We start from the raw sequence: 13,560 nt of genomic DNA on the forward strand, positions 1-13,560 counted from the left end.
GCTGCATATCTGCAAACTCCAACAGCAGAAATCTAAAAATAATCAACTGTTTTACGGTTTATGTTTTGCTTTCTTCTAAAAGAATCTTGAAGCTCTGTATTTCTTTTTTTCAGAGTATTAATATATTTTTTGTACATCTAGAAGTCAGTCAGAGAGCTCCAGTCATCTTTCATAGTCATCCTTGATATCACTCATTATTCTAAATATACTCACAATTTGCTGCACTGCAGACAAGATATCCACTCCCTGGGTAATAAGAAGTTTATACAGCTGTCTGATATGTGCATGTTTCTCCTGAGCATTCACAAGGTAGGCTTTAACACGATGCACACTTTCAGGGTCCTCACATATTCTGGGAATATCCAGTTCTTGTGATTTTGATAGACATTCCAGCTGGAATATATTAAAATGAAAAACGATGTTTGTTCAAAATAATGGGCAAAGAAGCTTACAATCCTTTCTGATCCATAAGGTGTTACCCTAATATTTTTAACATGGTTTCAAGTAATTTAATTTGGCCTGAGGTCTGAATTTTAAATTCTCCAAATTTCATGCAGTTTAAGATCAAAAATTTCGATTTTGTTCACCAGGTAGGTTAATGTTGTTTTTCAGGGGGAAAAATAAAAAAGGAAGACAACAGGCACCAAAATCAGTTTAACTGCAATAGGAAGAAGGTATCTTTTAAAAGATTATACTCACTTCTTTTTTAATGTAATGGAATTTGACTGTCTTGTTAAAAATCTCATCATACGCTGTCATCGTGTCCTCTACTGTTTGATGGAGAAGAATAAGATCACTGATTCCCTCAGGATTCTCTTTTACAGGAAACTCTTTCTGGCTTGGCAGTTCTAGTAATTTTATCAGGTACTCAAGCTCAGCATTCAGTTGCTAGCAAAAAAGGAAAAGTTATTCAAATTACACAGATGTATTTGCAATTTTTCCCTTATATTTTCTGAAGTGACTGCCTAAAAATGGTATATTGTTTTGAGGAAAAATCAATTCCATGCTTTTTAAAACATTCTCCACAGAATTTAGTTTTTGCTAGGTATAAATCTCAACTATCACCCAGAAACAGCCTGGGTCAAAACAAGTCAAACTGACTTAGATGGAAATGGCCAACTGGATTGTCAAAATTCAGATACAGTATTCAGAAGAGGCAGGATGCTCAGTATGACATACCTCAGCCTCTGACCAGCTCTAATTTAAAAGTATGAAACTGGTGCGCTCCTTGTACTTTCACCACCCAAATATTTGTGTGTAACCTTAATACACAGATAACACAAGATACTCTTTGAACACTGAAGGAAAAATGTCTTCTCCTTTACCTTATAAACACACACAAACCCTTCCTTCTAGAACAGTAATATAAAATACAAAACACTGTCAATGTGAATTTGAGTTTTTACTGTATCAAAAAGAGCTTTTGATCCACTGTGCACTTAACTAGCTTGATTTCTTACCTGATACTCTGGTTTCATTTGGTTAAGCTTTTTTTGTAGTTCCAAAACAATAAAAAGGTCACTTCCAAGGTCAACTGTTGCTGCAAGCTGAAGTGCCTCTTGAAGAATTTCAAATCCATGGGTAGTCTAAAAGATAATCAAAGAGTTCAGTGTTTTATCTGTAGTAAATAAAAAATAAAATTTACATTTAAATCTAAAGTCATAACCAGAACCTTCCCTAAACAAGATACCCAAATACTGTCAGTAAACTTCATTGAGATTACTAGTAAATAATTTTTAAAAAAAAAAAAAAATTAAAAATTATAATCTGAAGTTGACTAATTTATGTTTTATGATTATAAAACTCTCAGTCTCAAACTTTGCCTGACAAGGCTAACAGGAAATCTTTAAGATAGTGTTCAAAGAAGATTCAGGCACTGAGATCAGAGGACCCATAAACACAGTATACTTCCTGTGAGACAGATGTCATGGTTTAATGATAATTTGCACCAGACAAACAGTGGCTACACACCTCTGGTTCTGCCGCTAGCCTATCTAACTTTTAGGGAACACTGGACTGGACACTGTCCCTGTGCCAAGCAAGTTTCATTCATCTTTTCTTATGAACATTGCTGACCTTGAATTTAGTAAGTATTAGGACACAGTTTAGTAACTATTAAGTCACACCAAAATGGTGGTTTTTAACAAAAACAAACAAACAAATAATAATAAAAAACACCAAAAAAACCAAAACCACAACAAAACAGTAAAAAAAAACCACAAAAAAACAAAGCACTGCTGGTATAGTATATTGTCTTGATTAATACTTAAAACTTGAAGTGGGAACTTTGACTTTTAAGCATTTCAATAAGTACAAAAAAGATCAAAAGCCTTCATGTTTCTTGATAACTATCTGAATGGCAGACTACATTATGGACAAGTATCTCCCCAATCATCTCTCTTGCTTAAATAATAGTCGATGAGTTACAAACAACCAAATAACAATCTAGAAATATTTGACACAGTTGCCTTCTTACTATTTTTCTTACCATTTCTAATTGCTCTTTAAATATCTGGTGCTGTTCCTGGACGGGTTTTACTTGAGTAATTTTAAAATTCCAGATTGCCCAAAGATCAGTCAGCTCTTTCTTTTCTTTACTCAGATTGACAATGATATCTTCTGTTACTCGTACAGATTTTTCTACTTTCACTATTAAACTCTCATTTACCTGGCAAATAAATAGACATGCTTTTTTCCCCACATATTTTTTATAAATACAATTAAAACATCATAATATTGAACTTTCAACAAAACCTAATTAAAAACAACTATTCTAGCATGACTTCTTTGAAAATTTCTGGTACTCTAGGTGTCTTTAAATACACTGTTCTCTTCAAAGGAGGCACAGAACAACAGAATTTGCATACTGAAGACATGGCTAACATTAAAGTTTAAAACCTAGAACAAGTCCGTAATGACTGAATTATTGCTATCTGATAGCTGCTCAATGCTCATACACAATAAGGCAATTTCTGAACAGACAAAACTACCCAAAATGGCCTTCTGGAAATAACAACTAGAAAGTAAAGCAGATGAAGAAAAGACCAGTCCTTTGTATTCTAACAGAAGAAGCACTGAAGCATGGGAGGGATAGTGTTTAACACTTGAACACGTTTTTTTCCTCTTTAACAGAGCTCATATCAGAAGCACCACAAAACTGGGTAATGCTGCTTCTGCTTCCCTCATTTCAGCATTTTTCTTCTAAGAGAAGTTGTGTTTATAAATTACTTGCATGATCTGAATCTTCCAGGTACTTAAAAGCTACAACCTAAGAATACGAGAACAGAGAAGCAAAAAATAGGGTGGCAACACACTTCCACATCTTTAGAGAGAGAACATCTGAAGATAAGTTTAAACTTTGACTGCAGTGCAACCCCATGCTCATACATATTCAGCTTCTGTTTACACTGTTTCATCTATGCTGGACTGCATCCAGCTGTGACAATACACACTTTAGCTCACACTAACTGCCTGAGCATTTTCTCTCCTTAACTAGGTTTTTCCACCTCATCTTGCATGCTGAGCTATGTTATCAACACCAGCTCCCCCTTCACACTGTAATGTAATTGCTCCCCAGCCTGTCCTATAAAAACAGAAAGAACAGCTGGGTGTCCAGGCTGTCTGCTTTAATTGGGATCAATTTAGAAGGAGTGGCTTAGAGAATTATTTGATTGCACATCTCAAACTATTATCTCATGAAGTGATGCTGAAAAATTAGATAAGGATGCCTAGGTGCATGCAGCTGAAACCAAGGCAGAATGTAAACACCGGGCTAGTTTTTATGTAAAGAAGTAGGTCTAGCAACCATTTCTTTAGAAGAACTTGATATACTTAATTAGTAAAGACTGCCTCTTAGTGGAAGCAAATTAATACACATGCTGCTTTCCAACATGAACAAAACATACATGTGCATATACTATACTTGTACACATGTACTGGATCATTTATGAAGGTCTCTATCATTATTAATAATAAAAAATATGTATTTTACTGATAATGACATGAGCACACAAATAATACTTCCCTATTTTAAAAGTATATAGTAGCATTAGCCCCTTTAAAACTAGATACCAAAAAAATCACAAACCATCAGTCACAGAAATAGGATTAGATTTCATCACAGGCAACCATAAAATTTCAGTAAAGTTTATCAGACTATGCTCACCACATTTACTAAGTTAAGAAAACTGCAACCCATATTTTGGGTGGAAAAAATCTTCTTTATAGCCTTTTGCCACTGCATATTAGCTGACTCCATTGCAATTTTATTTTCCACTTCCCTGTTTGTTTGCACTGTTTTTGATTTATAGAACTCCTTCAGATTTTGAATGTCATCATTCACCTACAGAGACATAAAAAAAGAAATGAATAACTGAACTGCTACAATCAGAAGGTATACAAACATAATAAAATTGGATAGCAGTTTGAATCTTTTCCAGTTTTTAAGATCTATCATCTTCCCTAAAATCTATATAAACACTACATAATTAAAAACTTTTTAAAATCTGTAAACCAGTAGATGGCAGACAAGACTGGTAGCAGAAATTTGTTCAATTTCTGTCACATATCATTACACAGATATTTCATACCAGTGTATCAATGCAATGATTTCCAGAGATCTGTTTAATATGAAGTAACTGAAGTTAGCAATAATTGGAAGTAGAGGCAACAATTTTTTGGCAGTTTATCTTCAAATAAATAAATCCTATAGCTAATTTTATCTGATACGTTCCATGTCATCCTCATTTCTTTCTAAATGTAAAAAGAACAACTGTGTGTAGAATCTTAAAACAAGCATTACATAAAAATGGGAATTAACTTCCCTGGGCATCGTTAGCACAGCTAATAAAAATATATTGGTATTGAATTGATTATGATTTCAGCTACACCTGGTTTATATTTCATTTTAAACCCCTTCAGCACTTCAGTGGAAGTAAAGCAAGTCAGCAATAAATACCTATAATAAAATACGTGAAATATTTTAGAAATTATTGAAGCAAAATCAGTAAATTTAAGAGTCAGAATATAGAAACAAACATTTTTAGTACGTATGCAATGAGAGAGTGCATGTAAAAAGGAGAAAGTACAAATTCATTTGTAATACTTCCTACAATGGTGATTTAAACCAGTAGAAAACTTGTATGTGTACTAGTCATTATGTTGATGCAAGTTCAATTATCAGGGCTCCTTGCCCTGATAAAACAGATCTCCTTCAAAGTAGAAAGGAGCTTACAAAGACTTGCAGTGCTTCCACAGCACAGCATCTAGAGGATGTAGTTAGCTAAAAGCACATTTTTCACATGTAGGATTTTCACAGTGTAGTCAGAATAACGAAGTAACCTGTACCTCCACAGATAACTTTAAAAAAGTCACATAAGTTTCTAGAATTTCTAGTTTTGAATTAGCAATTTTTTCAGTTTTTTTCAGTTCTTCATTCAGAAGGTCAATTCTGCTAGAAAAAGCTGCCACCTGCTCAGGTACAAATTCTTCTATATCTTTGATGATTCTCTCAGCTGCTTCCAGTTCATGTGAAGTTTCCTTTGAGAATGAAAGCATAGAACAATATGTACAATTACTGAAAAGGACTTGTAAATATTGATATCACATTGTTACTTCTCACTAGTATTGCCTTCATGTGTCAATTTCTTAGTTGAAGGAGAGCTCATAACGGACACCATATCCTGAAAATACCGATTTCTTTCCTTTGATATTTTGACACTAAAAACAATGGATGTAGTTATTAAAATAGCTATTTTGAATGGAAACAAAAAAAGTAGGAATCTCAGTGTTCAGATTAAGTAAATCACTTCACACTGTAAGAATGAAAACAAAAGAAGTTTTCCATATGGGAACATTGATAGCCAGAACTGATATTGTTTCCTTAATAAATAGCATAGACCTACTTTTTATATTCCATGTGGTCTCCAGAATTACTTTAAAGTTAATTTTATTTTCACAGACACTCTACAGATCCAGCTCTTGGGTTCCACAAATTATTTCTTGAAACAAATAAGGAAAAAGGAGTAATGGAGTTTTAAGAACTCCTAAAATACATACTGCTACATTGCTCAGCTTAGCCATGAAATATGCACCTGTGTCAAGACCACAGAGGGTATTTAAGTGGTTTTAAGCCACTATCAGGTACTGCAATATTGCTACATAAGTAGGAAAGGCACTGGACGTGACTTGAAAACAGTCTCATCTGTGTTACAGAGCTGCATGCTGCATTGCCTTCATATCATGGTTGCATTCCCAACATGACCAATGGATATCTGATGGCAACTTTACAGGCCCCTTTGAAGTTCTCAACCTGGGAAGTCATTTTTTCTTTTTTTGCTGATTCATCCCTTTTATTTAGCATAATAAACCATAAGAAGGCTTATCCATGCCTCTGACAGTATAGACAGTTTTTAAACTTGCTGCCTCAGTGTTCCAATCTAGGGTTGATATGAGGACCTTGAGGTAGTAATAAATAATATGATGAGATAGAAACAATGTGGATGAACAATGAAATAAGGACTGACTCTTAACATTACCTGTGGTTTTGTTTGTTATTAGTCTTAAACTAAACTACAGGCCTATTTTCTTTCCAAGAATACAAAAGAAACTCTCAGCCTCTCCCCTTATTTTGAATTACATACAGAATGCATTTTGTTTCTAGAAATACTTAACATCTTATTAAAGCTTCTTTTTTTTACCTTTGTTTGTTTGACCAGTTCAAGGTGTTTGTTCAAAAGTCTTTCCGACTCAGACAAATAGGAACCAATTTCCATACCAACTGCAAGCACTCGGGCGATTTTTGTAATCGACTGCGACACCTTTATTTGAGAGCATTATTGATATAATTAATTTAAACAACTAACATAAAAAAACAGTCTAAAAACATCACTTTGTGTAGAAAAAACTGAAGTAATGCTGTTCTGATGATGCTTAGCTTATGTACTTTGTATAATCAGGGGCATTCAGGAATGAAAAGAAATTTCTACTGTTTCTTCTAAGAAACTTATAACAGGTATAGTCAGAATTTGAGAAAAACAAAACCTCTATTTGCTTTAATTGTGTTAATAGTGCTTTCCTTTTTCCTAAGTATCCTAGGCCTGTAATTTCAGTAAGGCACAACTGCATTATAAACTAGGTATTATAAACTTGGCAGAAATACTTCTATTATGCTCTGTTGTAGTTTGGTTTTTTTACTTATTAACTCTCAATTTGCCACACTTCTTGTCTTCAGCCAAATGTGACAGAAACAGTATAGAAAACTTGCATGCAGGTCACTGACTGCTCACTTCTTTTCTAAAAAAAGAAATTAAATCCATGCTTTATTGAAGAATACTGGTAAAATGTTTTCATGGAAACAGCTGCATTTTTCAGAATAGCTTTAAGTTCACTTGTGCTGATAACAGCATTCAGCATTCTAACTAGAACTGCACACTCTCTAACAAACCAAGATATTATTTGTAATTATTTGAGTAAACTTTAATATTCACACAGCTAAATTATGGAAAAGCAATGCACTGTTTGTGAATGCATTAAGAAAACAACATGTTATGATGTACCTTATTTAGATGATCTTCAAGTGACAAAGTCCATTGTTGTTTCTTTAAAGTAAGTTCTTTGTAATCTGGACACTGTCTGATAAATTTGTCTACATTTTTTTGAACATATTCCATCATTTTCTGAATTTCTGTCACCCAAGAACTAAAATGGAAAAGTAGAACTGTTGTTAATTCTCATTTTTGCTCAACAGTCAAGATGATAATGATTTTAAAAAAACAGGATCTCCATATATTTGTATGACAAGTAACTTAGGAATTTTAAACTGTAACCCTTAAATGAAAAATAACCAAGACAAATACTAAAATGAATTAAAAAATTATGAGTAAAACACACGAATGACATTTCAAGACAAATAAATTATCACCAGTGCTTAAATTAGACTCATGTGCCAGATAACCTGATTCACTGAGAAATACCTAATTTCACAAGTAATTCTGACTTTAGTTACACTATCTAAAGACTAAAACCACAAATGGAGCAGCCTTAAAAGAGTAAAAATATGTGGCATATCACTTCTACTTCAAAAATAATGTTTTCTTTAGAGTTTCAAATATTTCAGTGTTTACCTTAAAAAAGAATGTCCTAAACCTTGTAAGTCAACACTTATTTAAACATGCTGTTATAAAAGGAGAAAAGACAACATCAATTTACAAAGTACTGGCTTCTCTTATAACTTTGGACATTTAATATCAGGAAAGTAATTAAAAATCTGAATATTGAGGCAGTTGTCTTCAAAATATAATGGGATATAATTGAGATAATTTTGGTAATTTAAATGCACACTTTCTTAGTTAACTATACAGGCTCTAAATGCAGTCTGATTCTAGTCTAGTTATAAAGCGACAGGTAGACATTGAGAAATGCAGCAGATATGCTAAAATGGCGGGAATACCTGTGAGAATCTGCTTTGTTAACTAAAGTTTGTCCCTTTTGCAAAGTACTCGCTGTGCAGTCTTTAATTGTTTGATGTAATTCCTCATACTTAGTTGTAAAGATAGGTAAATGTAAGCCTTCTGAATTAAAGATTTTAAGGTAATTGTCAACACCTTCAAGACCATCAAGTACCTGCAAAAAAAAAAAAAAAAAAGAAGCACCTGTTGTCAATATTGCTATTAAAAATATGCACATGTATTCTTTTAGATATATAGATGATCAATGCATGGTTAATAGTTGACATTTCTTCAGATGTGAAAACAATATTTTGATTTAGGACCTGATATTGACTTTACAGAAGAACATAGGTGTAATTCAACAAAAGTTCATATAAATATGAGCATGTTAAATCATTATTATTCTGTGAACTTAAAACTGTTCCATGTTTTCAGCAACAATCAGGCCAATTTCACATAAAAAAATCATCAGACTGATACAATGCATTAGCACTCCGAGTTTTATTGAGGCACCTTCTTTAAGAGTTTTACCAAATTATTCTTTTTAATGTTTTAAATATATCACATGCATTTCAACAAGTAAATTATTTTAAAATATATTTTAATTTAAAAGATGGGATTTATTTTGCATATATGCAGCTTTTGTTTTGTTATACCTATTCTCTGTCTTCCTTTAGTGGAATCACAAGTTTCTCATTCAAATATTAGAAGAAAGTGACAAAAGTTTTCTAAAAAGATTCCTGTTTTTTTTAGGCAGAGTAAGAACAACATGAAACATACTATTATTAAAGTATTTAAATATTAATATTAGTAAAACAGAAATGTGCTGAAACATACTGCGCATAATTAGCATCATAGCAGAGAGTTTTGAGATCTTTTCAGGGAACTAAAGGACATAAACCATCTGTACACCTCTGCTTCTCTGCCGTCATCTGGCTCAATAAAGCTGTCTTGCTCTGAAAGTCTTGTGCATGTTCAATTGTTTCTCTGTGGTTTCTTATGCCTTACTACTTACCAAGATCAAAAGAAAGAAAGATACTTTTCAGCAAGGCTTCTACTCAGCAATATGGACCTCTATTCATGCATTTATTTATTTTTACCAATACTGAATGTTATCACCACAAAATTAATGACATATACAAACCTGAAAATGCCACTAACAAGAAAAAGAGATTCTAGAAGGGTAAGTAAAGTAAGTTTTACTGGATCATGCTGAAGTCTGTATTCCAATCTATTTACTTAAAGCTACCCAAGTGAAAAAAAGCTTTTCAAGCTTTTGCCATACCAAAGCAATCTCAGACTATTCCACATATTATTTTCCAAGAATTCTCACAGGACAGTTACACAGAGAACACCATCCAGAATGTCAGACAGAAGGTAACTACATAGACATGGATTCATACTGAAAGAAAAACTTAGCAAAATATGTACACAATTATGAAAGAGCTAAGGAGCCAAAAGAGTCAAAGAGCTTGGAAACATGCAGAAAAATATTGCTTAATACAGCTCACTACACAACAGAATGCAGCAAAATATACACCAGACCTTAAGAGCAAAAATACAATGCAAGTGCTATACTTCTGTGGTTTTTATTTTCCTGAATTCATTAAAAATTAAGATGACAATGAGACAGAAGACCTAAAGTTCTCTTTGAGATAGCTCGAAACAATTAAGACTCTATTTTGCTCATTTGTCCTTTACAAGTAAGGAGTCCAGGGGTTCAGGAATACCCTGAGAACAACTGAAAATGTCTCTTTTCTGAGCTATAGTGACTATAGTGTTTAGTTCACTCTTACACATAACAGGTTTAATGGCATGCTGTGGAGACACACCTGAACTAGTGCTTTCTTTGGTAGGTTCTTCCACAAAGCACAGCCCTTTATTCTTATAATATGCTACCTTTGTTTTCCAAGGAATAAACCTGTATTTGTGTAGCTCCCTGTCCAAATGAGAAAGGGGCTGACTATCAGCAACTGTTTTAACACTGTTTCCATCAGTCTGTCTCAGATTCCTCACAATAGATGAAATCAATAAAGATCAGACATATTGGAGAAAATTTTCTCTCTCCCTTCAAGGGTCTGTAAATAATTTCAACATCAAGTCTTAAGGCTGTGGTTTTCAGCACATTTAATAGAGCTACAGAGATTGTTGTTGGAGCCATCATTGCAAATATCTGGCTTTAAAGTTTCCATAGTCGATCTGTAAATAATATGCTTTAAGAAAAAAAAAAAAAAAAATACTGTTTGGTCTTTGAACACTTTAAAATATAAACTTTCCTAACTAGTCTTCTAACTAAAAGGTTTAGAAAAAAATGTTTGCATTACTAATAGGAGTTGACATGTGTCCTTGAAGAACAGACTTGTAAAACAAAAACAGAGAGATTGCACATAGAGAATTTGGTCTTCTTGAAGTTCTTCTTTTCAGTGGAAAATTTCCAGATGTAGTAGCTGATTTTCAAAATTATCAAAGACTTAAAACTCAATAGGACACCTTCAGATAGCAGAGTGTAGTGCTTAGTAGCACATAAACCCCTGTTTTCTTTAACTTCAGTGTAACAGGCTGTTGATCAGCACCACTGCCTGAAGACCTAGTGTTTTACAAGCTTTGTGCCCCAAATCAAGTTTAAAAAAAAAAATGAGAACCCTTGTTGTGAATTAATACTAGAATGTAATAACTGAACTTATATTTATTACATGGTAAGCCGTACAAATTACTGAATTCCTTTTTGCATTAACTAAATAATATAATCCATTTTGCAGTTGTGAAAAATCTAATACAACTGTGGTAAATTATTTATGGTTGCTCATTTCTTCACTGTTTAAGAAATATGCTCTATTACTAGTTGGAATTTGGTGAAGTTTGCCATCTGTGGATTTGTTGTCTGCTAGTCAGAGAAAAAATCATATGCTATGAACTTTCCTTGTCCATATAGGTTCCTTGTCATCATTATCTATTATACTCTTTCATAAATTACAAATATTATAAGCAGAAAAATACCAGAAATCAATCCACAATACTCCACTGGCAGCTCATATGTCGATAAAAATCCCTACTTCTTTTCCCATTTTAAGGCTCAAAACAGATTTGGTTCTGAATTGGCTTAAAGTGGCTTAAGGATTTCGTATTATTCACTTTCACTATCAACACCTGATGTAGCAGTAATATAACCTTACATAAATCTGTCATAACACTATTTCCACCTTCACTGATCCTTATTTGGCCTTCTCATAAAAATATATTGTTAGCTTGACATATATCAACGGATTTAAGCTAATGATATTCACTCCTGTCAATTATTTATTAATCAACTGTTCTTTCAGCTGTTCCTATGAGTTTTCCCAACCTCAATTTTAAGTTGAGAACTTCTACATTAACTGTTCGTCATCCTCTTCCCACCTCTACATGCCAACATTTTGAAGGGAAATGAGAAGTTTTCAAAATTTTACAGCACTGCCTCTTCAAAAGAGAAAAATCTTTTTACTGAACTTACAATTTTTCTCCCCAATGCGTGCCTAAAAGACAGTTCAAGTTAGCACCAGATTAGAATCCAATTTTTTTTTTATATGCAACATCTAGAATTCAGTAGACAGCCTTCTCCTGTGAGAGCTGCAAGAACCTAATTCTGGAATCCGAGTCTCTGCTTCTCCACACAAGCACATCAGTGATGGAAATTATTGCCTACTCCTTATCTTGTTGAACTCAATATGGCTGTGGACCTTAATTCGGCACTTGTGCTGTGACTGAGAAAGCTCTGTGATTTGTAACTGGTCACTTTGGTGTTATATCATGTCTGGACTGTGTAGTATATGATGTGCCTGTTATGAGGAATTGTATATTGTCCTTGATTTTCTCATGTCTAATTATTAATTAGCCCCTGTGGAGACCAGTATAAGCATAGGCATTGTTTCTGGTATCCATACTACTCTAGTTTGTCTATTTTAGAGCACCTCCTGTATTTTCATACAGCATTACGTCATCATGATGGAGCCCATGATCTTGAAGTCCAATTTTTGGAAGAAAATATTTCCCAAAATAACTTATTTTGGAAACAGTGTTCTTCTTAATATACATACATACATACATATATATAAATGCATTTGCCATTTTGGATAGAAGTGTGAGGCAAAATGTCATATTAAAGGGTAACCAGATTTGTAGTTTTCCATTTCAAATTGTTTAGCAAACTGTTTGCATAATCCCATATGTATAAGACTTTGAGAGCACAGTTGTATTATCACATTATTTTTAGACTTGGCCTCTTACCAACCTTGCCAGCAGTACGAAAAAAGTCATTGGCCTCCTGTAGCAGGGCTTTCCTTTCTTCCATATGGAAGCACACCTCTTCTCGCAACAGACACATTTTTTGATTTGAAAACTTCAGATGTTCTTTTTCTGTATAGTCCTCTGAAAACAGGATCTTAAGTGCTTCAGCTTCTAGTTGTTCCACAGTGGAATTCCATTCCTAACAGGAAAAATCCCATTTTAATCTATTACACATAAAAAAGAAATATGCCTGCCTAATTATAATATAAATACTGGAAAAAACATATCACATTTATAGAACAGAAAATTATCACCATTTAAAGCAGGATTTCTACTAAGAGGGATTTCTTAGCAAATGACTGTTTTAGCAACAGTCTTCAGTGGTGGCACTCTGCATTCCTTGATACAGGAGGCAGTACTAGAAGTAGCAGCTGCTAGCGTGTCTGCTGGGAAAAATGGTCCAGTTAACATAAAAACAAGAAAGTTCTACTGCGTAAGACCACACTCCCATGACAAACAGCCCCTTAAGTCCAACAATTTAACCCATAACAAATTAAAATACTGCCTAGTTAATTGCTACTTCCAGTGAGACATTGCTGCTGAGAGCTGTCTGATAACCAATTAAATCAAATTACTCTCCCTTACGGTGAGGTGTGCTATCATTCTTGACACTCTCCATTGTTTTTGCTGAATTCCTATAAAAAACATGTCTCTGCCTTATCTGACCATGAACCTTCCTAGGGGCAGTGACAAGCTGAAGAGATGCTTCAAAAAGGAAGATCATACTTCAGAATTTCGACCCACAGAGCCAGAAACATTACTGACACTAAACTATATACTTTAAAACGAA

General features: G+C 33.7%; 1 protein-coding gene across 1 annotated transcript in view; it reads right to left on the reverse strand.

Annotated features, from left to right (window-relative positions):
• The window catches only part of CCDC141 (coiled-coil domain containing 141), a 70,280-nt gene that overhangs the window by 29,663 nt on the left and 27,057 nt on the right, over window positions 1–13,560 (reverse strand). The window contains exons 7-16 of the mRNA XM_051623930.1: window positions 12,715–12,909; window positions 8,450–8,622; window positions 7,557–7,698; window positions 6,699–6,818; window positions 5,347–5,538; window positions 4,166–4,342; window positions 2,489–2,668; window positions 1,461–1,586; window positions 700–888; window positions 214–393 (exon numbers count right to left, since the gene is read on the reverse strand). Of these exons, the coding sequence (XP_051479890.1) occupies window positions 214–393; window positions 700–888; window positions 1,461–1,586; window positions 2,489–2,668; window positions 4,166–4,342; window positions 5,347–5,538; window positions 6,699–6,818; window positions 7,557–7,698; window positions 8,450–8,622; window positions 12,715–12,909 (1,674 nt within the window). The remainder of the gene's footprint in view (window positions 1–213; window positions 394–699; window positions 889–1,460; window positions 1,587–2,488; window positions 2,669–4,165; window positions 4,343–5,346; window positions 5,539–6,698; window positions 6,819–7,556; window positions 7,699–8,449; window positions 8,623–12,714; window positions 12,910–13,560) is intronic.

This window comes from Apus apus, chromosome 6, assembly GCF_020740795.1.
Source record: "Apus apus isolate bApuApu2 chromosome 6, bApuApu2.pri.cur, whole genome shotgun sequence".
Taxonomy (NCBI): Eukaryota; Metazoa; Chordata; class Aves; order Apodiformes; family Apodidae; genus Apus; species Apus apus.